Source organism: Pinus tabuliformis, chromosome 3_2 (genome assembly GCF_031772625.1).
Source record: "Pinus tabuliformis cultivar Carrire ecotype Pingquan chromosome 3_2, CPIR1, whole genome shotgun sequence".
In the NCBI taxonomy this organism is placed as follows: Eukaryota; Viridiplantae; Streptophyta; class Pinopsida; order Pinales; family Pinaceae; genus Pinus; species Pinus tabuliformis.
In genome coordinates this window covers 816,616,507-816,643,473 of record NC_142302.1, presented here as the reverse complement: position 1 = coordinate 816,643,473, position 26,967 = coordinate 816,616,507, and the positions used below count along the sequence as shown (strand labels likewise).

The 26,967-nt window shown below is 36.6% G+C and overlaps 1 protein-coding gene across 2 annotated transcripts in view; it reads right to left on the bottom strand.

The window, feature by feature from the left end:
• Nucleotides 1-17,402, bottom strand: part of LOC149183139 (cold-responsive protein kinase 1-like) — a 38,777-nt gene extending 21,375 nt beyond the window's left edge. Inside the window, exons 1-6 of one of the 2 annotated variants that reach the window (XM_089417050.1) lie at nt 16,489-17,402; nt 16,262-16,393; nt 16,025-16,152; nt 15,719-15,938; nt 15,376-15,607; nt 15,124-15,274 (exon numbers count right to left, since the gene is read on the bottom strand). In XM_089417050.1, coding sequence (XP_089273176.1) covers nt 15,124-15,274; nt 15,376-15,607; nt 15,719-15,938; nt 16,025-16,152; nt 16,262-16,393; nt 16,489-17,263 — 1,638 coding nt within the window. In that variant the 5' untranslated portion in view covers nt 17,264-17,402. The remainder of the gene's footprint in view (nt 1-15,123; nt 15,275-15,375; nt 15,608-15,718; nt 15,939-16,024; nt 16,153-16,261; nt 16,394-16,488) is intronic. The other variant, XM_089417051.1, reaches the window with a different exon arrangement.
• Between the last annotated feature and the right edge of the window lie 9,565 nt (nt 17,403-26,967).

Sequence of the window (26,967 nt, the reverse complement as noted above, 5' to 3'; positions counted from 1 at the left end):
CCGTATATAGCACATGACCTACTGAAATTTTAAATTAATGGAGTCGGTATAATCTCTATTCCAAAAAACATAATTATTGTTGCTTAGTTGCCATGCATTAGATATTGTGAACACTCTTATCAAGAGCCAATTCAATCCCTTTAAGAATGGCATGTGCTTCTGCTTGATTGTTGATCTTTCCTAAGGTTCATTCAAATTTTAAACTTTATTTATCTCCAGCGTTGATGACAAGACCCACAATTGCAGTTACCCTGGATTTCCTTTCGGTACACCGATTTCCTTTGAATCTCTCTTATTTTTGCAATGCCTAGTTTTGTGCAGGGAAGTTTAAATTACAGGAAAGCTTAACATGCTGTAGATTTTGAGCTCTGAAGCAATTTTGTGGGATTTTTGTATACCTACTGCTTTGGAATTTCCTTCTTACATGTATTAGAGGCAATTCATAATTTTTCTGTACCGTAATACACTGTTATAGATCAATATTAACTCCAGAACTCATAAGTGTAAAAAGGGATCTAAAGAAACAGAGACATGATTCTCTTGATGCTTAAAAGATCCCATCTTAAGATGGGTCTACGCTGGTTTATATTTTGTAGATTTATAAATTATTGTAATTTTATTTTTATTTAGTTTTTATAATAATTTAGCTATTTTTAATTTTCCATTTTTACTCCAATTCTTTTTTCCCCCTCTAAGAAGGCTGTTGTAACTTTGCGTCAATTATAACAATTCATTAGTTAACCAAACAATTTTCATATGTGAATCACTCATATTGTCAAACAATTGATCTACTCATGAAGGAAAATGAAAAAGGTGAATAGGTGCTTAGAAAAGAATTAATGACTAAGCCACAATTCGTCATATAGCTGATTAGGTTACTGTGCACCCAAATTTCTCTATCTTTTGGAAAGTTGATGTAACAAGATGGAACAATATGATTCTCATAGTTGTTCATCAACTGATTTGATTAATTTAGATACTTCCATCATTTTTACTGACACATATAAAAACACATGCTCTCTATAAGTTGGGCATACTCCACGGTGGACAGGTGTCGTACCGGAGCCATGTGGGTTGACGCGTGGTAAACTGACGTGGCGGGGAGGGCGCACATGTATTGGCGACCCTCCCCTAGGTGATTGATAAAAATCATAACTATGTTCTTTATTGTATTTCTAGTTTCCAGCAATGTAAAGTTCTTATTCATTCTAATTCAATCAATAACATGCTAAGTATAGAGTTCATTACTACTAGTGCCTCGTACATTAGAAGCGAGCAGGAGGTGTTTCTAATTATGAGTGTAGACTTCTATTCAGTGTTAAGTGATTGTAAACTTGCCCAGCACTGTCATCACATTATAACGGTCCACTTATTGGAGCCATAAGTGAGTTTATAGCTTTGTACAGTGCGCACAGAATAACTTATAGAAATAGTTTTATCATAATTAATATTTTACAGAAAGACATATTCCATTGAAAATTTCTTATCAACGCACAGTTAGGTTGCCACAAGAAATCACTACTAGGTTGTAAGCCAAAATGTTGCTGTGCCAAGAAAAAGATACAATCCATCCAAAATCCACATCATAATGTGGTTAGAACCGAAAACATATGACACCCCTATTCTTTATGGCCCTGAGAATCTTGAGTGCCAAAACTCCCCGAGTTACCTTCTTCAGCCAGGTAGGTTGGCCTACCAGTCAAGGGCTGATTAGGAAATGGTTGATTGTTGCCATATGATTGATTCCAATTTGCAGCTTCCAACCATGGAGGTATTGAGTACCCATACCTCACATTTGCACTACTGACCCCTGCATTAAGTGGAGGTGTGTAATGAGCATACAGAGAATTGACACCAGCTCTGGTAGGAACAAGGCAAGTGGGTAAACCCTCGGTTCGATAGTGGGGCACTTGAATGTTTATGAGATCTTGGAATAATGGTGTATTATCTGCAATGGAGTCCAATGAGTTTGAAATAATCCTAGTTTCATCAGCTATTCTTGTATCGTTGATCATCCCTTGTTCCTTTTCAAGCATTTGGTGTGCCTTTCGTTTTTCCTTTTCCTGTCTTGCCATTTGCTTTTGTCGGTCCTTAACTTGCCTTGCTTTATCTCTTTCAATCCTTTCTTCTACTCGCTGTTGTGCTGCAACAATCCTTGCTTCCTTCTTCTCCTTGACCATATCCTTCTTTTTCTGTTTTAATTCTTGCATTTCAAGTTTCTTTTTTTCTGACTCAACTAACAGGTTTATATACTCCTCTGAGGTGAGTAGCTGTGAGCTTCGGCCCAGACGAAGACTACCCGGTGCACCTTGCTTTTTTCTCATTGATACTCTCTCTACTGGTAGCTTTAGGAACTGTCCAAGTGTCTTATCCACCCCTCCCACCTGCATGTCATTGCTTGGTACTTCCCTTTCAGTATCTGTTGGAACTGATTGAACCATATCATTATCTTCATTTGATGCCTCATTATGTCCTTCATCTTCTTCCATTGATCTATTGTCCACAAAAAAATGAACAATTTCACTGTTCAATTCTGCTGGTTGTGAGGGCATGTTCATGCTTTCTTCATTGGTTGCTGAGACACTATGTGCATTCATATTGATCATTGCTTCTGCTAGCCATGAAGGTGGGGTTACTTGGCTTGGCAATGTCAATTGGTCATTGTCAACTGCATGTTCAACAATATCATTAGCAATATCAGCAACAGGAATTTGATGTTCTTGAGTTGGTGGAATAATATCCATGTTACTAGGAATTTGTTCATTGTTATATTGTGTTTCACATACAGTTTCATCATCTTCAGCATATAACTGTCCTTGAGACAGGGAAATCATATTACCAGCTGCAACAACATCATCTTGGTCATCTACTTCTTGCACTTCAACACATGTTTGGACATTCCCTTCTTCCTGACCATCCACATGAAACGCTTGGCTACAACCAGTATCATGCATAAGAGCATCATAGTTCAGTGGCCAGATTCCTGTCCTCCTAAAGCCAGCCTTGATATTTGATGGTGTCAAAGCCCTTTTAAAATCTTTACTTGCAACCTCTGCTAGCTCAAACCTTTTCACCTCAACCCCTGGATTCTTTGCCATCCATGCAGCACGCTCCGACCTGAAATAGTTCTTGAAAGGGCCAAACACACTAACATCAAGGGGTTGCAGCCTATGAGTGGTATGAGCGGGCAATGTCAACAGGTCGATGCCTAAATTGTTTGCTTCCTCAATTGTTTGTACAGCCATGTGGCTCCCATGGCCATCTAATATCAAAAGGTGTCTGTTATTAGGCGAGACGCCACCTGGTACCGATGCAGCAAAGTGAAAAAGCCAACTTAGAAACAGTTCTTTAGTCATCCATGCATGGGGATGTACAGCCATGCATGCACCTGGTTCACAGTTCTGTATATAGTTTTTCAGTTGATTTTTACCTTTGAATAGATAAAATCCTGGGATTGAAGTACCAATTGCATTAACACAACATAAAATAGTTATCCACTCCCTGCTCTTGGGCAAAATCTTTGGCACATTTCGGCTCCCTCTCTTGGCAATTACCCGCATGCCACAATTCCTCCCTGCCTGTAAACCTGTTTCATCATAGTTCCATATATGGTCTGCTCCATAAGAATGTTTATCATAAGCACTAGAAAGTGTGTCATAGAATTTTTGCACAACTGCAGGGCGCAAATTTAATGCTCTGTCTCTGTCAAGGCCCTCAGCAGTACGCAATACAAGTTCTGGATGCCTTTTTTTAAACCCAAACCACCATGATTTACCAGGAAACCCATCTTTGAATGGGTTTGGCCTCCCTTGACAGATTTGAGCAACTGTTGATTTGAGTTGTATCAACTCTAGCCCATGTCCCAGTTGGGCCATCTCTTTACACCACTCAACCACCTCGGCCTCCTCATCCTCAGTCATAACTGTAAGAGGCCCTCTACGTTTTGTATGAGTCAGTCCATTTATCCAATAATGTATTGACGAGGGAGGAATACCATGTTTTTTTGCAGATGCCCGAACTGAGTATCCATTAAACTCTATGTCGTCAATTGCAACTAACATTTGTTCTTTTGTCCATCCTCTTATAGCACTGATCTTTTTAGTTGAGCTTTCCCCTTGGACTGTTGTTGATGGTGGTTCTGTGGCTGATGGTGTGTTAACATCAGCGGCTGTCACATGGTCATCTTCAACAATGTTCCCTGGTGCATTGCTGGCATCGACATCAGCTGGCCTGTCATCATCAGACGATGTGCATCGCAGCTGCGCACCCCTTGTCACTCTCCTGCCACTTCTCCTTGTACGAGCAGAGTAACTTCCTTTTGCCATAGATGCAACAACCTGTAAAATTATTGCATGCATTTAGACATTAGAATATATGTTAAATTATGCTTTATTACTTCTGCAAAAATTACTTTTCCTCTATTACAGGAAATTATCAACATGTATGTTGCATTTAGACATTTGAATATATGTCAAATTATGCGTTATTAATTCTGCAAAAATACTTTACCTCTATTACAGGAAATTGTCAACATGTATGTCACTGTTTTCATAATGAGAGCAAATGTTTCACTTTCATAGGGCAGTGTCAGGATATGCGTATACATTAGGATACAGAGCTTGTTACATTAGGATATGCGTATACAGTGGCTACAGTCTATCCATATGTATTACCTTAGGATATGCGTGTAGAGTGAGAACCCCGGGATATTATGTTGTATATTGATTAACTTGTCACCTTTGTATCTTATCTAAGCTTATGAAAAGCTTTGCAATTAGAACACAGTAGTTACACATGACTCTTTCTAACCATGCTTGTTTACCTAATCACTTGCTTGTCTCATTCTCATTACACTCGGCATAAGTAATAGCACAGATATTTTACAAGTAACATCATCTAAAGGTTGAACTATTAGTGCTAACCTAAGAAATACATGTATAGATATGATAAAGTACCTGTATCACAGGTTGGTTATGTCCCTAATAGACTGGATTTAGCTTTAATATACATATAACATATGTAACTATACAGAGCTTTGTTCTAGCTCACTCATAGATAAGGGTGAACTGAAACCATGCTCAGATACTAATACGAGCTTTTTAGTGTATAGAGCTTACTAGTGATAAGATGAATGAGATGTATTCAATAGCTTCAATTCCTGTAAGCTAAGGTTCAATTCCTGTAAGCTAAACAAGCTATGACTACAGTACTAACACGACATACGTAGCCTCTGTGATATGTAAGCTGTAATCACTATCACATTTGATTCTATGGTCTCCTAGGTGTCATAGACAATTGGTTTTACTTCAGTTTAATTGAGTTTCATTGCAGTCATTTAATTTTTATATTTTTTCATATAATTTATTTACTTATTTTGAATATTGTGAAGAACAATCTCTGCTCCAAGATTTCTCTCCATTATCTGTGACTTAATTTACAGTGCTGAATTATGTAAATCCCCATTCCTTTGGTCCAACTTTTACAACTCCGTATGGCTCGGGCTCTCCATACCCTAAGGTCTCGAGCTCAACAAGGTGAAAAGATATGAAGGCCAATAAGACTGTCATCTGCTATGTTACTTATAATTGTGTTTTCTCATTATCTAAAATCTTACAGTCATCTAATCCAATAAAGAGAAATGGTCATCTGCTCGGGCTTCCATTCTAAGAAACCATTCCCCAGTTCTATGGTCCATTCATCAGTAGTATAAATTCACTTATTTGCAGTCTTTCGACTCAATATCAAAATGTTTGCTTTCTCAATAGCTTCATGCTTCTGAAAATATGTGAAAAATATGTGAAAAATTACTAAGTTTATCAGAGTCATTAAAGTTACAATTCGTTTTTGTTCTATGTTTTAACTCATCCATGTTCACTCGGATCTTGTCACTTCTGAATTGCCCAAAATCGGATGGTTCACACTAGGAGTACAGTTTGACATCGGCTGGCATTCTTTCTTTTACAATAACCTTTCCTTCTTTCTGACAGGAGGTCTTATAATAATATAGTTGTCGACCAGTAAAGTAAGTCAAGCAAGCCAGTTCGGTAGCTGTCCAACGGGCAAAGGCTTCTTTCTTTAGAGTGCTGCCCGCCCCCTTCTTCATTCATTCATTTAGGCCCGACTAGGAGTGGATCCAGGGAACCTGGCTCGGGAACAGCTTCTTACTAGTAGGGGCTAATCACAGTAAGAGAGTCCAATCTCTGAAATAGAGCTTAGTCTCTCCCCATCGTAGTATACTAGTAAAAGGTGTAGATTATGACTTGATCCAATAGAGTCAGAACACCTTTATATCTAAAAGAAACGGTGCTCGATGAAACGATCCAGATTCCACACTATGCTGTGGGCTGGGGGGAGAGCTGCTCTGCGAAGCTAGGGGTTCAGTGTTCTTATGGAGGAACCATAGAACCCAAGCCATAATAATCGCTCAATTCCTGTAAGCTAAGGTTCAAGGTTCAATTCCTGTTAGGTAAACAAGCTATCGCTCAATTCCTGTAAGCTAAGGTTCAAGGTTCAATTCCTGTAAGCTAAGGTTCAAGGTTCAATTCCTGTTAGGTAAACAAGCTATGACTACAGTACTAGCACGACATACGTAACATTTGGACATACGTAACATTTGTGATATGTAAGTTGTAATCCCTATGAAGTTGATGATCGAATAATTCGTGTAAGCTAACCTTCAATTCCTGTAAGGTAAGCAACCTGTGACGTTGATTAGATGGATACGACTGTATTCGATAGCTTAACTGTATAAGTTAGAACACATACATAAACTCTGTATAAAAAAGGTTAACTGTAACTGTATAGGTTAACTGTCACCACCCTATGGACAGAACTGTAATGTAAGAAATCTGATAAATGAATGGAAAGAACTGTAATGTAAGAAATCTGATAAATGAAAACAATGAAAACAGAACTGTAAGAAGAATGAGTTGTAATTCATATAACTGACTTGAATATATTGGCTACTGTTTTGTGATGTTGTCTTCAAGTTTGCTGAATAGTTTGAAAGCATAAGATGCAACTTCAACAGTGGGTGGACTTCTTTTATAGTTTTGGGGACTTGATTTTAATTGGTGGACATGGATGCACATGGATTGCAATGGCTTCATTTTGAATGTGTGGTATGGATTTAATTTGCTGTGATCTAATGGTTGGGAATTGTTTATTTGTTGATCCATGTGCTTTGATCTGTTTTAATGAGAAATAGAGTGAGTTGGGTGTCATTTATTGCAGTTATTGGGTCTGGGTGTCATTTATTGAACAAAGTGGATTTAATTGTTATTGGGTTGGGTGTCATTTATTGAACAAATTGGATTTAATTGTTATTGGGTTGGGTGTCATTTATTGAACATAGGGTGTTTAGTTGTTGAACAACACAGCAGTTATGGCTGACATACATTCCTTTTGTTATGTGCAGGTAGGCATATTTATTTGGGATGCAAAGTTGCAGTTCTGATGAGTGGGGGTTGAAGTGACTGCTGTTTTGTACTTCTGGAATAGACCAGTTTGGAAGCCTTTATGGCTCTAGCTGTTTTCTACTTGGGTCAATATGTTTTGCAATATTAAGTAGTAAAATACTATTTATGGACAGTTGTGGGCCCAGTCAATATATGGGTGATTTTTGGACATAATTTAAAACTTATTTATACATAATGTTATTTATTTCTGTTTAAATTTTGGTTGCAAAAGTCTTAATCACTGGTGGTTTGGTGGGACCAGTATTATATCAACTACTGGTCCCTGCACAATATTAGGAATCTCTCCCCTATTTCACATTTTACGCCTTGTAAAATTATATCCTCACTCACGCTTAATCTTACTTAACTTTTTTAAATTAATATTTTTAATCCAAAAATAAAATTCCATATTTTTTAATCAGATGAGGACCCTAATTCACCTCGACCTTTCCTTCATCCAACTCGGGGGTTTGCTAATTGTAAAAGGGGGTTTGCTGATTATTAAATCATAGGGGTTTTACTCTTTGAAATTTAGCTTCAATCGCGGAGCAACATACGGCACAAGCGGCTCAGTAGCCACGCGGAGTAGGGGGAATTTTGGGCTTTCTAGGTGCTGGGGATATGCGGGCGGTATGGAAGGAAACTGATGGGCAAGCCACGAAGAGCAAGGGAAAGGAAGGATGGTTTCTTTCTTTCGTTGATTTTTGAAGAAAATATGGTTGGCTTTTGGGGGTTTTCTCTATAGATCGAATTTTAATGGCGCTGGCCATGGAGAGTTTCATGCCAGTAAAGGGAGCAATGGGGGCCAGTTCATGTAGACAAAGTGACTCTGGAAGCTTGGACGTGGAGTGTCCGCCGGACCTCAGATAGAACATACAATGATCTTCTTAAATCTCTTTAACCTTAGAAGCAATGTTCTGCCTTATCAGAATCCTGTATTATCCTGTAGTAGAAGCAAAGGTTTCATCGTTATGAATGCAAGTAAAAAATTAGGCTTTCATCGTTATGAAATGTATGAGAAAGTCAGTATTGATATCAAAAATTTGGAGCTGAATTTGGAGCTGCCAGGAATGTTGGGAAGGTGAATCACAGTGCAATCTCCGGATTTCAGAAAAATGGCAAAGCTTAGGCTAATCTCCAATTATTTTCAGGGAGGATTTTGCCGTAAATCAGGTCAATGAAATTTCAGTACTTCCCATCTGCAATTTCATCATTTCAACCAACCAAGAGGTTGCCAATCATCGGCTCTGAATCAGTAGGGACAGGTCCGAACCGTGCAGAATTTTCAGAAATCCTGTAAGGTTCCGACCTAACCCTCACGCTTCCGCGAGGTTACCGGCTGTGGCAACCTGTTGAGCAGGTAATTTTTGCCATAGTCCTCGTAAAGATCCGCAGTGATAGATATACGCACATTTTGTTATTGTGTTACATATGTTAATAATTTTTGTCTTTCTAGGCGTCTTCTTAGAGTTGGCATGATAGAATGACACTTCTAAACATGCTTAGATAAACTACCCGTTATTTATTTCAACAATTTGAGGAATCTTTGTCCCTTCATAACTGTACAGTGACTCATGGCCTTTGTTTTAAAGTTGGAATGCTTATTAGCAGATAAAGATCCAAGCTTTCAAGGTGGATTCTGTTTGTTGGTTTGGTTCAGGGGATTTGAATTATTTGTCATAGTTTTTTTGGGATAAGTTATGTTGAATGAACAAATCTGCAATATTTATAGTTTTTGTCTAAGTTTCTCTGTAACAGATCTAATGCAAAGAGTTGCAATTGTTTTAACAGATCTATTATAGGGTGGAAGTGCTTTTGACATAGTGTTTTTATGCTGAATGAAGAGTCAGCAACATTTATTGCTTTTGTCAAAGTTTCTGTATAGAAGTTATAGTGTAAAGAGTTGTAACAATTTTAACAACTCCGTTATGTTAGCAAGGATTACTATAATGTCTACAGAAGCTATTGATGCCACTTGAATGCATGCAGAGGTAACTGCCGATTTCAGATTCTCAACTTTACATTTCTGGGTGGCATGAATGCATATTTTTGGCACTCGAAAGGATTAGATAGTGTTTAAATTTTTTTCTGTTTGAAAAAAAAGGAAAGAGATTGAAGAGCTTTCCATCCTCTAAAACTCTGTGACTGGTTTTAGTTTGTGGGAGCTCTGTTTTTACTTGTTCTAATTCCACTGTACACTGTTTTTACTTGTTCTTCTAATTCCAATGTGCATCTGTCTATCTGCTAAAGAGTAACTATGTTTATAACATGTCATAACTATGTTTATAACATGTCATGGCTGGAGTTAATTAATGTATCTGATATGCTTTTCTTTTACCAAGTGGCAAGTCATGGTCAAATTCTTTTACCAAGTGGCAAGTCATGGTTAAATTATTGAAACGTTGTCAGTTAATTCAGCGGAGAAACCATCAGATTGAAATCTGTGTAGTATTCTGTCAAGTTCATCGGCTTGAATAATATCATATACAAATTTGGAATAAGTTTGCCTATGTATTGCACCTGGAACCCGGTCACTGTATCCTGATAGAAACCAGGGAACAATATTGAGTAAGCTTGGGCTCACTAAATCTTAACATAGGCAAAACAGGCTACGCTTGGATATAACTTCCCCAAGCCACTAAATCCTATGGTATGATCAAACTAGAAATAAAACATACACATTGAGGCCTTAGAGATAGAGGGGAATGTGGGCTTCTACCTAGGTTCATCTTCTTGTGCAACGAAATGGGGGGCTGGGAGTTCTCTCCAATGAGGTGGAGCATGCTCTTAGCTCCGGACGGCTAGAAGTAATAAGTGGCATTTGTGGTTGAGTTGGGGCAGCGCTTCCTCAATGCTATTCAATGAGGGATGGGGTATTGCTTCTAAGGAAGAAGTGGTACATGTCGTTGAGTTGTGATAACGCTTCTTCCATGCCTTTCAATGCAGGATTGTTTTTCTCTAGGTAAAATCCATATGATAAGCTAATATTTCCTTGGTATGTCAGTATAGATCTAGGGTCAAAGACTACATGATGGTTCTGCTTCTTGAAAACCCTGTATTCAGGGAGATGTAAGCGGAATCTTCATCTATTTGTATCTTTAGTGGCATCTCTGCGTGCATGAATTTTTTCCAGTTTACCCAGCTTGTGAATTGTAGCGGTCTTATGCCAGCCCTGTGCTATATATTGAGCCTCCACATTTCTACCTCTGGTTTGAGTTCCTCTGGGGTGGTTCATTGATGGCCCTTGCATGAAGGGGTTTTTCCTTTGCCTATGTGCCTAGGTGGTGTTGGATTGACTTCTCTACCTTTTTCCTTCCCCTGTTGTTTCGTTGTCTCTGCTTGCTCTTTCTTCTTCGTGGGGATGCTTTGCTGCATAGTCTAGAACAGGCAATCTGTAATCCATTGTTCCTTAGCATTTGGAGCTCCTTTGTCTGGTTCTCTGTCTACCCCTCCTGAAATTGCTATGCTCCGAGCCGCTTTCAGTCGACGTCAACCGCCTACACCATTCACCTCCAGGCCTTAACAAGCCAATCTCAAGGTATTTAAGAGTAAGAAGTGGTATTTGTAGTTGAGCTGGGACAGCACTTCTTCTATGCTATTCAATGAGGGATGGGGGATTGTTTTTGAAGCACGAAGTGGTACTTCTTGTTGAGTTATGGTAACGCTTCCTCTATGTCATTCAATGAAGGATTGTTTTCGTCTAAGGTCGAATCTATAGGATAGGCTAATATTTCCTTCGTATGCCAGTATAGATCTAGTCTCAAAGACTACCTGGTGGTCCTGCTTCCTCAAAATATTTGTATCTTCTAGTGACAGCTGTGCGTGCATGAATTTCCTCCAGTTTACCTGCCTTGTGAATTGCGGTGGCCTTATGTCAGCCCTTGAAGCCTTGTGCTATTTCTACCTCTGGTTTGAGTTCCTCTGGGGGTGGTTCATTTATGGCCCTTGCATGAGGGTGTTTTTCCTTTGCCTATGTGCCTAGGCGGTGTTGGGTTGACATCTCTACCCTTTTCTTTTCCCTGGTGTTTCGTTGGCTCTGCTTCCTCTGTCTTTTTCGTCGGTTGCTTCACTGCATAAGCTAGAACAGGTACCCTGTAATCCATTGTTCCCCTAACATTTACAACTCTTTTGTCTGGTTCTCTGTCTACACCTCCAGATATTGCTATGCTCTGCTACCCATCACATATATAAAAGGCAATGGGAGAGGCCATTTTATGCTAAGTCGGAATCATCATGAGGAGGATGCTGGGCTGGAGTTGGATGTCTATAAACCCCGTGACCATGGACGTAGCGTCATGCCTTAACAAGTACTTGTTCCAAAAATCCCAAACCCCTTCGCCTTCTCATATGGAGCTTTAATTAACGAGGGGCGAGTGGTGAATGCCCATCTCTCTAACAAGCTGAACCATTAACAAGCTACATGTATTGGTACATTCTCTACTGCTCGGTGGCTGGTTCCCACGGCAACCAACTAGTGGTGTGAAATGTAACAATGCGGTTAATCAACTTTCATGGTTGTAATTAATTAATGTTATTGATATCGGTGCGATTGTCTAAATGAGGCCCTTTATTTATTTCATACGAATTGTCATAAAACAATGGATAGCGTAGCCAAACCATATGTGGAGAGATGAGCCTAACCCTTTTACTTGACCAAGTAAAATGCAATATTGCTTGTAGTTGATTTGCAAGATGACTAAGGGAGACGGTTTCAAGTACGAGAACGTTGGAAGAGTCGACACATGCTCCCTGCATTTCAATATTCAATGATTTGCAAGATGACTAAGGGAGACGGTTTCAAGTACGAGAACGTTGGAAGAGTCGACACATGCTCCCTGCATTTCAATATCCAATGGTCTCACAGGCATTTGCAATTCTATACTCTGTACTCTGGTAAGCTTTGTCCTATAAGTGTACCCATATTTTTTATTTGATAATACAATATTTTATAGCAAATCACTGCTTAGTGTTTATCTATGACTGGAGCCTTTGATTCTAAAGCCCATAACCTGGATATTTAAATGTGGTCAGAGTTTAAACGAATGCATTTTTCATTTTTAGTTGGTAAGTTTGGATGGAATACAAAATAACTTCTAGCAAGTCTCCTATATTCGAGCATAGAGAACAAATTAGACGTAATACGCCTATGTTAGAATAGGAAGATCTATTTCAGGGTGCTAATTTTGGATGTTGTAATTACACCACTTCAAATATCATTAAGATTACTATTCGGAAGCATCTGAGATGAGATTGACATAGTCTAACTTATTAATCAATTTACGTGGTCTTTAACTCAGTGATAAACATCGCATAATGCATTTGCACGAGAAAGGAGGTGGAATGGATTATCTGGTTCAAGTCTTACAATTTAAATCGTGTAACACATGCTTTAAGTTTTTCTCGCACTAAGAATTTGAACAATGAATTTTTTTCTAACAAACTTCTCTTCTTGCCAAGGATAAGAAATAGATTGAAAGTAAATTAGAGATACACTGGTCTCACTTACTGATCATTTGGTTTTTAAGCAGTTATAACCTTGTCATAAAGCATTGGTAAAAAATGATGCAGAAGACTAAAACTTATTTTCGCTTCTAGAATTTCAACAATGAAAAATTCGTTTTCTTTGAGTAGTAGGTTCGGACTTTTCCTTATTTCGATGATATATTGTGATGGTAAAATATCATTTCATATTTTTCAAACAAAAATAATGAACAGCTCTGCCTCATCAACCTTTATATATATATATATATATTATAGGCCATAGTTTAGTTTTGAAGGTGCAGAAGATAGAAATATTGTAATTAAATATGTATATTTTGGAATTGGAAGAAAGGTTTCAAATTTAATGGTGTGTATGTACTTAATAGTTATCATCCCTTTTAATCTCCATCTTTCAATTTTAAAGTTACTGGGAAATTAACAACATGAATAGTTCTCCTACCTAAATTGTGTGCACTCATTTGCAGAAATTTTACATAAATTTTGGTTGCAGAAATTGTACATAAATTTTGGTGGAGGCTAACCTTGATAAATCTGTATAATTACTTTTTTATTCTTACTTAAATTTATTATTTTTACTTCTATTTAAAATTATGCAATTCACTGTAACTTAAAATAACTCATGAAAATTCATATTTATTGATGTTTCATACATTATTTTTTTAGTAATATTAAATATATGATAATGAGTTTTACATGTAAAAAGCAAAGATGTAGAGTTTAAAATTGGTATTTTTTAGATTATTGAAGCAATTATATTGAGTCAACTAATGAATGGAATTACAGGGAAACATGTAAGATGGAAAGAGTGGGCTCTTGAAATTGGGTATTTGAGATTAGTGAAGTGATTAATGGCTTTTAGTATTTACATAGTGCAGGTGAAAAGTAAATCACTGGTGTTTGAAATTGGGTATTTGAGATTGTTGAAATGGTTATAAGCAACTGAAAAATAAATAGCTGGTAAGTGAAGTTGGGCATTTGAGATTATTGAAATGATTGTAACAATTAATGAGTTTTACATAGTACAGGTGAAAAAAGTAAATAGCTGATATTTGAAATTGGGTATTTGAGATTATTGAAGTGATTATAAGCAGGATAAAAGTTCGTGTATCTTTCTTCATACAGAGATATTAAGTTTTGATCAATTTCAAATAGATTTATGTTTTAAATTATATTGATTAGAGTGAATATATTTATATTAATAACTTCAAGTTATTTTTTTCCCTGTTGTGTATCTTGATTTGTGTGTAAAGCAAATACCCGGATTTATTGAAGTTAATAACTTCAAGTTATTTTTTTCCCTGTTGTGTATCTTGATTTGTGTGTAAAGCAAATACCCGGATTTATTGAAGTGATTATACCCAGAGGATAAAAGTTTCGAGTATCATGCAAGCATGTTCAAGTATCATGCAAGCAGAGTATCATGCAAGCATCTTCCGCACTGGGATGTGAAGGTTCGAAGCTTTTAAAAATAAAGATTAAAGTTTTCAATCGACTGAAACTCCCAGTTTCTGTGTATCTTGTATACTTTGATTTCTGTGTGAAAAGCAAATAGCTGACAGTTGAAATTAGGTACTTGAGATTACTGTTGATTTCTGTGTGAAAAGCAAAGAGCTGATGCTTTAAATTGGGTATTTGAGTTTACTAAAATGATGATAGGTGAAATTAATATTTACTCCTCTTGAGATATTAAGGTTTGGTAAATTATAAATAGATTTAGATTTTTAAAATGTAAATTAACGTTCTGAATATAAGAAACCATTGAGTTTGTGTTTTCTTAGATTTCTATCATTAAAAGGAAAAATTAAAATATTTTTATAACGAAGATAAACTTATATGGTAATTACGTTTTTATTTATTTATAATTAAATTAAAAGAATAAATCAAGAGAATTCTAATTCTCTTCATCTTTACCATATGCCTGAAATCTACCGAAAATGAGATGACTTCCGTGAATGGTTTCACCCAAATAGAGATTAAGTCTACGCTAGAAATCGGGGTAGGTTTTGAGTTGGAGGCAGGATTTAAACAACCAGACACCTCGATGTTTTTATTATTAATATAATTAGTTGATACCAAATATAACAGTAAAAGATCCCTACCTACCTCATTAGAATTTATCGTTATATAAGTATCAAGTGGACAATTCTTTAAAACAGAAACGCACCCGTTCCAGAAGAGGCTGCAGAGGGGCCTCCAGTCTTGCGTCCCGGCACTTTCTCCCGCTTACGATCTCAAGAACCACGATCCCATAACTATAAACGTCAGCTTTTTCACTTAATTGCCCATGGACGGCATACTCGGGCGCAATGTAGCCTCTGCATTATACCAATTTTTCAAATGCTACAAACTCATTCCTGGATTCAAAACCTCAAGGATATCTTCTGAAAAGAGTTATTAAATACAATAGATAACTTACATTGTTCCTCCTACTTTGGTAGAAACATGGGTTTCGCCTTCTGGGAAGAGTCTAGCCAATCCAAAATCTGCTATTTTAGGATAAAATCTATCATCGACTAGTATATTTGCACATTTGATATCTCTGTGTATGATGCGAACGTTGGAATCCTCGTGGAGATATGCAAGGCCTCTAGCTGTGCCCACTATAATGTTTAAACGGGTTTCCCAACTCAAAGTAGTTTCTATTTCTCCTGTAGGCCGCGAACAATAAGATTTCAAAGCCTCAATACATGTTATGATGTATACGATATATGTAAACAGCATGAATGGTGAAAATAATAGAATTCATGAGAGCAACCGACCGAACAAATGCTTGTCAAGACTGTTATTTGACATAAATTCATAAACCAGCAAGCGTTCGTGCCCTCGTGTGCAACATCCTAGTAAACGAACAAGATTACGGTGACGGACGCTGCTGATGAGCTTCACTTCCTTCAGAAATAGGAATTCCTCAGCAGCTTGAGTAGTGTGCCTTCCATTCAGTTTCTTAACAGCAACATCCCTCCCATCCGGAAGTCTTCCCTGCTCATCATCAAACTCTTTACAATTAATCGGTAAACAATCCGAATAATTGAGAAAACGCATCAAATCCATGTTCAATATCATACCTTGTAAACTTCACCGAATCCTCCTTTGCCAAGCATGTTGTTTCTGTCAAAGTTCCCAGTCGAATCTCTGAGAACCTTGTAATTGAAAAAAATTTGCCCGAAATTTCCCCTTGCAACTAAATTTTCATCTGCGCAGAGTATCAAAACAACAATTTTCTCATAACGGTTGGATACGACCGAGTTAATTAGCACAGCGGGATGCAGCATGGAAGCATTTATTCAATCATATATAATCACCTGCTCGAGAACAGCTCTTGGAATGCCTATTCCGTTGCCAGAACACCAAGCACAGCACCGCAATTAGAGCCGTTCCCCCAACGCTTCCTAGCAATACAGGCACTAATTTCGATGTTTTCTTTTTCGTCGATGCTGCAGTTGAAACGAAAACAGAAGAATCAACAAACATACATGTTATAGGATAATGAAACAGCAAATAGTTGCCGCAAATCTAAAAGTTTTTTTACATGAAGTCTGCATATTGGTGAAAAACGAATAATTTGAGTAGCGCATGGTACAGCCCGCCTCGAGGGCTCGACCTTCACGGTGGGGTATACAGCCGAGTAATTTATTTCGAGCTTCTTTAAAACATCTTTGGCAATTACTACTCATAACGGACGGCCAACACTGAGCGAGACCATATAAGGAGCCATTAATGGAGCCAACGGCATAACTGTTATTTGTTGATGCGTTGGTTATGAGTTGCGTGGCCAACAGGTGGGCTCTTTCAGAGAACGTCTGTGGATCCGTGTCATTTGTGGAGGAACAGTAGCTGTTAGAAAACCCAGCCCCCAAGCCCTCACCATAAAAACTAGAATTTTCATAGCGGAGGAAACAACCGTCCAGAAGAATCCGAGCACCGTTAGATATGGGACAGTGGGCTTTTATTTTTGTTGCTGCTTCTGTGAAACATTCTATGCACTGGGGGACGGTTAAATACTTTTGACAGACTGCGAGACCATAGACAGGATCCGTTGATACCACGAAAGAGTCTTCAGTTGAAATTGCGAAACTGTCTGAGGATAAAGTTGAGCGGAGTGATGCGAAAACAGCATTCAGATTTTTCCGAAACTCTGTAACATTAACATACCTATGAGTTTGTATGTTCTTGCACCCTGCGCCGGCCACTGGATACTTGGCATCGTCGGCTGCTAGGGCTACTGTAATAATGATCATCACCACCATAGTGACCAGCAATGACAAGGGGGCAACTTCCGCCATCAGTGCTATCAATACCACCATGAACGCAATGGCGGCGTATCTCCGAACAAAGTTGTTTATTGAAGTGCGGGATGAGAGTATGGATGCAAATCAAACGAAGTATTCTAACCAAACCAAATATGGAATGAACGAGGACAACACGAAAATAGAATCCTTCACGGTGACGCAACTTCGGTCAATCTCGGACTCTACCTTTATGGTAAAAGTTTTTTATTTTATTCATTCGCTGTGTAGGACATCGTGCAGCATAGTGAGGTCGATGGGTGACACGTCGGTGTTTCGAATAAATTTAGACACTTGATACTTCGGTCAATCTCGGACTCAACCTTTATGGTAAAAGTTTTTTATTTTATTCATTCACTGTGTAGGACATCGTGCAGCACAGTGAGGTCGATGGGTGACACGTCGGTGTTTCGAATAAATTTAGACCCTTGATGTTAAAAATATATTAAATTTTCCATTGTGTAGACATTTACATTTAAAAATTATATATTATGGGTGACACCGTCGGTGTTTCGAATAAATTTAGACACTTGATATTAAAAATATATTAAATTTTCCATTGTGTAGACTCTTACAACTAAAAAAAATATTTTTTCTTCAGTGCAGTTGACGGATTTTTTATTTATTATAATTAGAGACAGCAACGCCAAAATGGTAGAATTTGTTGGCAGTATGAGTGTTTGAATCAGTATTATCAAAAAAAATTTAGGTATCTAAAAACTTGAAGTTTGGTGGGAATGGATTTAGCACTATCAAATTTTTTTTGGAGGTATCTAAAATTTTGAAGCTTGACCACTGTAACATAAATTTACAAAAAATTCTATTCGATTTTATCAAAATTGTGCTGAAATTTCAATGATTTTCCAGGGAAATTTAAAGCCTAATTAGAATAAGACCATAATAATAAAAATTGAACTAATTAACTTAAAAAAATTATTTAATAATTATTCAAATATTTTATTGCTATGCCTTCTTTTTGGGAAGAACGCTCCTAGAGTGTTAACTGTCTTCTTATGCTCCATTTGATGTGATGTTAGACTATTGAAATATTTGCAACCATTAGATTACAAATCTTATCATAACTACTTTCAGGGTTGAATTAAAAATCTTATTAGCTTTGTTAAGTTTTTTGAACAGGTTTGTGGTTTGTTTTTTCTCAATTTCTCATTTGACTTTTTTTTGGACAAACCTTTTGCTTTCAGAAATTCAAATGTTTTCTGCAAGCTATTATTTCTGCGAGCACTGACATATGAGTTATCTTGACTATGGAAACATAAAATGTTTCAAAATGGAAATAAGGTTTACCAAATTTCAGAAAATAGAATGTCCATATATGTGTGTCTTATTGTTCTGTAAATGTATCTTTTTTATTTTCCAAGTTGTAACATTCATGGGCCAATGTTTACAATTATCACTGTTGTGATTCTTTTTATTCACGTGGATTTCTTGTTATGGAATTAAAAAGATCAGAACTCATTGTGGTTACACTTCTTGTTATGGAATTAAAAAGATCAAAACTCACTGTGGTTACATTTCTTGTCATGGAATTAAAAAGATCAAAACTCACTTTTGTTACACGCATACCTTGAAAATTTTCCTATGCATATTTAAATTTTGTGTTTGGGTTTCATGACTTGAATGTCTATCCTTCCGTATTAACATTCTTGATTGTATGCCTTCCTTCAATAACAGAAACTCTACCAATAGATGCCCATGAGCAGCCTTTTAAAGCAACTTTTGGGTTTGAACTAATCTTCTTGACAAGCCACTGAATTTATACGTTTTGGTTTCATGACTTGAATCTTCTGGACAAGCTACTTAATTTATAATGTTTTCGTTTCATGACTTGAATGTTTGTCATTCCGTATTAACATTCTTGATTGTATGCCTTCCTTCAATAACAAAAATTCTACCAATATGACTTGAATCTTCTGGACAAGCTACTTAATTTATAACATTTTCCTTTCATGACTTGAATGTTTGTCATTCTGTGCTAACATTCTTGATTGTATGCCTTCCTTAAATAACAAAAACTCTACCAATATGCTCTGAATATGCCCATGAGCAGAGCCTTTTAAAGCAGCTTTTGGGTTTGAACGAATCTTCTGGACAAGCCATTGAATTTACGACAACCTATCCCGCGGGGATAAGTGCAAGAGATGCCTAGCTTCTTTGTGGACTCTAGATGATGATGAAGAAGATGATACATCTTATTCTTCAGATAACTATACACAATGTAATTATACAAAATTGAGTGATGAAAACATTTTACAAGTTAAGTTAGTTGAGTTATGAATGTGCTTCTTTCAACCAATTTTTTCCTTATTTAAACATATTTTGAAATATATAAATCAATTCATCTTTGAAATTTTTCTCGATAGTTCAAGTTAGTTTAGAATTACATTTACCTTATTTACAAATTCTATTTAAATTTTAAATTAAAAATAAATAAAAATAAAAATCCATGAATCAAACTAATGAGCAAAAAAATCCAATATCTATTAAATTTTGAAATAAAATAGTTATTTTTATAAGAAGATTAATCTTTCTCTCAATAGAAATGGTTACATCATCTATACTCATGTTTATTTTGAAATGAGGCTTCCTAAGTTTTAATTTAATCATTAATAATTACTAGGTTGATGGTATGGATTTAACATAATATTCTTAGTAATATTCATTAATAAAAAATTGAGATTCTACAAAATAGCTATGCTCTTTTTGAAATTTTTAATTAAATTGATTAATTAAAAAATATTGTACAAATAAGTATCATATGAAATGATAACCTTAACATGTAAATAGACTATGTTGCAATACTATGTGTCAATACCATGGTTTGCTAACACTGCATGCCCAAAAATCCATAATTCATATTCATATGGCACATATTAATATGGCATTTTTTAATTAATCAATTTAATTAAAAGGAAAAAAACAACATACTTGCTTTCTCAAAATAAATTTTAACCTTTAGTTCATTTACATTACTAAAAGAATATTAATAAAAATTAAATTACTACGGTGAACCTAATAATTAATAATTATTGATAATTCCAAAATAACCATTCATAAAATACAATAATATTTATTATAAAATAACATAAAAGTAAACCAAACTAAAATACCAAATAAATAAACCATTTGAAGTACACTTGTGGAGTTACGAAACAAAAAACAATCAGAAGGACGCTTGTGGAAAATCAATGTGACAAACTGGACATGAAGGTGGGACCACCAAACTGTTTTCCTTGCCATAACATGGGAACATGCCCTAGGAGAAGTGGCGTCCACCGATACACATTTGAATGTCCTTTTTTGGGTCAAACAATGTCGTGGTAATTGAGGGTTACTTGGCCCCACGAACCTGTCAATCACAAAGTGGAAAATTGAAACCCCAACACATTAAATATTATATTACAAGCAAACTTGCATGACTTGTTTATTTAAAGATCTGCATACTCTCGGTTATGCCTTCTTGTATATGTGCAAGTTAATATTCATATTTCTTTTCATTTCTCAATGGTTTCTCCATGGTATGAGAAAGTGATTGAAATTTGAAAGTATAATATATCTAGTATTGTTGTCTGTGCTTGTTTGCTTTTGTCATATATTCATATAATAATGAGGATTAGCTGCAATGATTTTCGAGTCTTGTGAAAGGGTTGAAGCGAATTATGTGTTCTCTGACCCTGGCTTCACTAGATAAGGAGAATGGAGTCGCACGAGAATGCCACTATTTTCTTAACCAAGTTTTATGGATGCGTTTGTTTAACCAAGGCCCCCGAGCAATTGAGGCCTGGAAAAGTAACGTTTGCATGAATTTATCTTAATGTAAACTTGGGTATTTTTCCCTAATTCGAATACACCTATCTAGCATGGAGTTCGAGGTCATATAAGTATAATGGCTTGAGATTGACAAATCCATTTAAACTAGGACCTGATTTTAAGCGCCAAACTACATAGCTATGTTTACAAAACCTTTTTAATGTGAGTTTCACTTGTATCTCTTGATTGTGTATTCATGTTTTGCATATAATGATACATCGACCAATTTAGTGCCCATCTCTTAATTTCATACACATCTCTTGAATTTCCAAAATGCATAGCAAACCATGGGCCTGTCAGAATGATTATGTTCAATTGACTCCCTGCATTATATAACTTGGGTATATTTTTGTGTCACAATTTTTATAAATCTCACCAATTTATTAAGGGGCAAGGATCAAGAAATATCGTTAAATTGGAAAACAATTTTTATTTTTTAAATGTTAATCATTATACCTCTTCCTTCAAATAAGGTCCCTCTCATTCATTCGCAAATCGAAGAGAAATAGACGTGAAAATCCATAAAAGTAGTTTGAGTAGTGGGTGGTGTAGATATATTCAAGTCTCTTTTATTCGATGCTTGTTGCAAGATGGTTAATCTGATATATGGATCACTCGGCCTTTTTTTTTCTTCTGGGAACTGGACAGAATGCCATGCGGCGGTAGACAACATCTTGGGGATCATTCCCTACTTCTATGAAAGGCGATATAGTGTCTCCAAATCCTATATTTTTGTTGCCAATGAAAGGGATGGCCAATAGTGAGCAGCACAAAGAAATGAAGGGTAGAGGTAGAGGCAGATTCAAGGGCTTCAAGCATGAAAAACCTAAGCATAAGGAATGGGAAAGTGCACCGATTAGAAATCATTATGGTTCAAGCAGTAGATATAATGACCAGGACAATGTAAAAGAGACATTACAGGATTTAGGAAATGGTAACTTTAATGGGGAGTATGTAGAGATATATTCGACGTCTCTATTGGGGCAGGAAAAGAAGCAACATATATATATTTTTTTTCAATACTTTTAAATTATGATCAAATCACTTGTTGGTGAAGTCCAATGGAGAAGTCCAACGGATGAGTCCATCCAGTGCAGGAAAGCCAACACCTATACGAATTGAACAAAACACACACATCGCTAAGCCCCTCCAAGCTTATCGGACGGAAAACAATGGTCTTGAGAACAAGTTTCCATATTTCCTTCTATAGCAGACCATGGAAAATTAGAGGTAGAAAACTTAGATGTTTGGTGTCTTTAGCACTTGTAGCATAAGCTACTCTTCTGGTAGAATAAGGTCCACTTATCTCCCGAAGAGTATAGCAAGAATAAGTCCACCTTTCAATTGGACAATATAGCAAGAAATTCCCATTTATTTTTTCATTTCTTGTTGTGGATAGGATCCTCTTTTACTATGTCTCTTCCTGGCTACCTAGATGGGCATAGTTTTGACTATTGGACTATATGTTGCGGTTGTGTTTGTGGGCCAAGTCTGGTGCACTTGAGGCTTGCCAATGGTGCCTTGGGATGCGTAGAGAGATGTGCCTTGATGGATGGGTGGGATAATGAACTTCGAATCGAAAGCCAATCCTAATGTATACCTTCCTTGTCCTCCTTATTAAACAATGCAATTATAAACTCTTTTATTTCTTCCCCTCAAATCAATATTCTCAGTTCGCAAGAAATTTCTGTTTATTTTTTCATTTCTTTTTGTGGATAGGATCCTCTTTTACTACGTCTCTTCCTGGCTACCTAGATGGGAATAGTTTTGAATATTGGACTATATGTTGCGATTGTGTTTGTGGGCCAAGTATGGTGCACTCGAGGCTTGCCAATGGTGCCTTGGGATGAGTAGAGAGATGTGCCTTGATGGATGGGTGGGATAATCATCTTCGAATCGAAATCCAATCCTAATGTACACCTTCCTTGTCCTCTCAAATCACTATTCTTAGTTCGAAGGCAGAATACAAATATGTGACGTGCATTACTTACGAGCATGTCGCTATAAGCTTTCTCAACACCTTGCGAGCCTCAAAGCCTTGGGCCAACAAAGGATCCAACTCCTAAAAGGTTGATGAAGCTATTGGAAAATGTTACAACAAAAGGTTATTCCGAGTGATACTTTGAGTTAATTTTTTTGCACCCCAATTAACTCTACCTGTCGTGGCGGAAAAGGTCGTTTGTGCGGACACAACTGACCTCCCTAGGAGTCTATCAAGGGTTTTCCTCTACTTTGACAAAGCTCACCCACTTCCAAGTAGAATCAAGCAAAGACAATCTCTCCTCACAAGGCTCTAAATGGGAGTCCTAATTCCTGCAGCGTTTACCCAAAGAAAATGTATAGCTCTAACCTCTCCTCCCTCTGGCTCAATGTCTTTATTTATAGTGCTGTAAAGAGGTTATTCAGGTCCACTATCAATGGGATAATCCCCCTCTTTGGGTGGGATAGCTCCCTTATTGATGGGATAAGTTCCCCTTTAATAGAGATACATGAACCAACTGGAGGCGCATCCATTTCATCAAACCGACCTCTAGAAGGTTCTAGAAGTAACCACAAGTAACTTTTTTAAGATGAAACTCGTGCATTTTGCCTTTTACAGAAGGACGCACCTGTCCCTTAACATACAGAGCGTCCATGGACGCAGCTTTTGTGAACATGGTAAGCGTCCCCGCAGGTAAGGCTAGAGAGAACCTGCGACCCCAGAGATAAACACATTTTTTACAAGACTTTCTCTCTTCTTTGAGTTTGAGATGGATAGCAGAGGCATAAGACTTGCCTAAGAGGGTAGCATGACTGTTGATTTGAGCCATACTAACTGTAAGTGGTCATGGTGACATTTTTTAGTGTAACACTACCTTACCTTCCTACTATCTGCAATTACTACCTACTATTATGTCCAAATAAACACCAGTCGAGTCACAGTGACAAAGTATTGTGAGTCTCGCTACTCTCCTGTCTCTACCTATCCTCACGCTAGAAACTTCAATGGAATTGCAGTGCCTGGATGACTCAATCTAATTCCATGCATGACGATAATATGTAACTATTTTCATGCATGCATTGCATTTGCAAATTTAAAGCTAAAACAAAAATCATGATAAGCTTATTAGAATGATTTTTCACATTCTTAAAATGACAAGCATATTAAATTGAAATTGATAATTTGAACATTCTTTCAAAAAATTGACTTCCAGATAACGGTTTCAAAAATAATGTGTCCAAAAACATTGTACTTCCAACAAAAATCCTGCAACCTCCATATTCTTTCTACATAATTTTCATATCAGCTATACTAAAAAAACAAGAACATGGCAGACACCAAGGAGATTAATGGTAAAGAACAATGTGATATTTTGAATAGTTTCAAGGATCATGAAGGAAATGATCAGTGGTAAAGAAGAATGTGATCTTTTGAATAGTATCAAGGATCATGAAGGAAATAATACGGAGGTGACTCAATAAGAAGTGATCAAGAAGAAATATGGAGGAATTGTACCAAAACAACCTCTGATTTTGAAGGTAACAAATCATGATCTATTTCTTTATTTATAAGGCATTCATGTTGGCATAATCACACAAGGTCTTTAACTTCAACATAGGCCTCATGATTTGTAAGTCTCAAGGAAGCATTATTGCAGTAAGATTTCATTGTAACACGATCATTGCCTTTTCTTGATATTTTTTTGTCTTTCAACAATTCTCAAAGAAGCATTAATTAGTGCTATATGCTATTTCCTTACGGTGTTTTCATTGCAACATCCGGTGCAATCACTAGTTTAATATTAACAAAATAAATTTATATCAATATAATATACATAAAACTATATATATATATATATAATCTATGAGGATGTAGAATAAATGGTGATGGGGTGTATTGTTAAGGCAATGTGTGACGTGAGGGTCATTGATTCGAAACTCTGTGGGAAAAATTCTTGCAATGATTAAGGTACTTTGTGATGTGAAGGTAATTGGTTCCAAACTTCGTGGGAAAAATCCAACCATGTTAAGGGTTGGTGTGGCCAAAGCCGATTGCCATCCCTGAGTGATTCGTTGTAAGTAATTTTGAGAGACATATATTTTTGAGAGCTTAAATGCCCCTAGGCCAAGTTTCTTGAGCCAAAAATTAAACACATTTCAACTCAAGTCTTACACAAATTAACAAACCAAAAAAATATCAATTATAATTAAAAAAAATTATTTTTAATAAAATAAATTTATATCAACATATAAAGTAGGTTATATAGCTTAGTTAATAGTTCATATATTTCCCATTATTGTCAATGGTCCAATGTCATCTCACACGACTGAAAGCGTACCATGCCCAATGTCATCTCACACGACTGAAAGCGTACAGGCTAATTTCATGGTGACGAGGAGGGTTGGAATTTGGATTTTTTTTACCCGTCGTATAATTTTTTTTTTGACGTTTTGGGTCCTTATGCTTCCCGTCAAGAAACGTTTTCCATACACTTTTTCCTTTCAAAAGTGATGTTCTCATAATAAATTAACCTTTCGCCAATAAAGGTTTGATTAAAAAATTACCTTTCAATAACATAATTTAAAAATTGTCACATATTTATCATAAGGAATAAAACAAAATGACCATAACACACAAATGACTTGTTAAATCTTGTATTTTGATTTGAAATTGCATGGAACACTCAGAATAAAATATTTGGAACCTGAAATCAAATGTGGTTAGTGATATATAGGAGATATCACTAAGGAGATTTATGGGACATATAAGATGACCAACATAGTAAAACTATTGAATGTTATCAATAAAAACTCAAAATTAGATTAATTAATATGGTTTATGTTATGATTTACATAATCTAATATATATTATTATATCTAAAGATAAAGTATACATTTTACCATATTTATTTTAGCATGTTTTGGATCATAGGATATACTTTAATATTAACAAGATTGAATGCATAGTATTTGAACCTTTTAAAAATTAAAAGACTAAACTTATAACATCATGTTATAGGATTATGTTATGATTTCCTCCATTATTACATTCTCAGAGAGCAAACACTTATAAGTGTTAAATGTGATAAAATCATGCTCTCATCATATCCTTCCTTCTATTTATCACCAAAATTTAGTAAAATTGATATAATATATATAAACAACTAAACCCATATATACATATATAACAAAGCCAATGTGTATGATCCAATGGGTTTAGGGTTTAGGTTTCAGGGTTTAAGTTCAACTGAGTTTCTGATCCAAAAATGGATCTTGGATAGACTTCTAAGTCTAAATTTTCCTCACAGCGGAAAGTCCAAGGAAGTTCCTAGAAATAGCCCCATTGCAGAGATCTTTTCATTCTGAATCTATTGCAACTTGAATGGGAAAAAATGGACTTAGGATGTAGAAGTTATCACAAAAAGAAGTTACCCTTTGTTCTTTGGAAAAGGAGGCAAAATCCCCTAAAATGGGCAAAAAACCCTTATAAAGGGAAAACCCTTAGGAGGGCCAAAAGGCAGTCCTAAGCGGAAAGGGGAGAAACCATCGAGTGCCGATCCCCGACATATCGGGTGGGAGGTAAGCCTTCACGCGATGACGGGACCGCTGGTAGAGCGACTTGTGATGCGTCGATAGTGATATTGGTGGATCGACGTCGGCGATGCCACGAGGCAAAGAACGGACCCCGGGCCGATGTGACATGCGATTGTCGACTATCAACGTCGGTGTACGCCATGGCACAAAGGAAGAACCCCAGGGCCGATGCGATAGCGATATGCGATGTGATCTGGACCGTCCGATCAGGGATCAGATCAACAGTCCAGATTCAATCGACGATCGACGATCTCCTCGATGGCAAGCCTATACGCCATCCGATTGTGATATGCTGATGAATGGCAGACCCAATAGGGTTA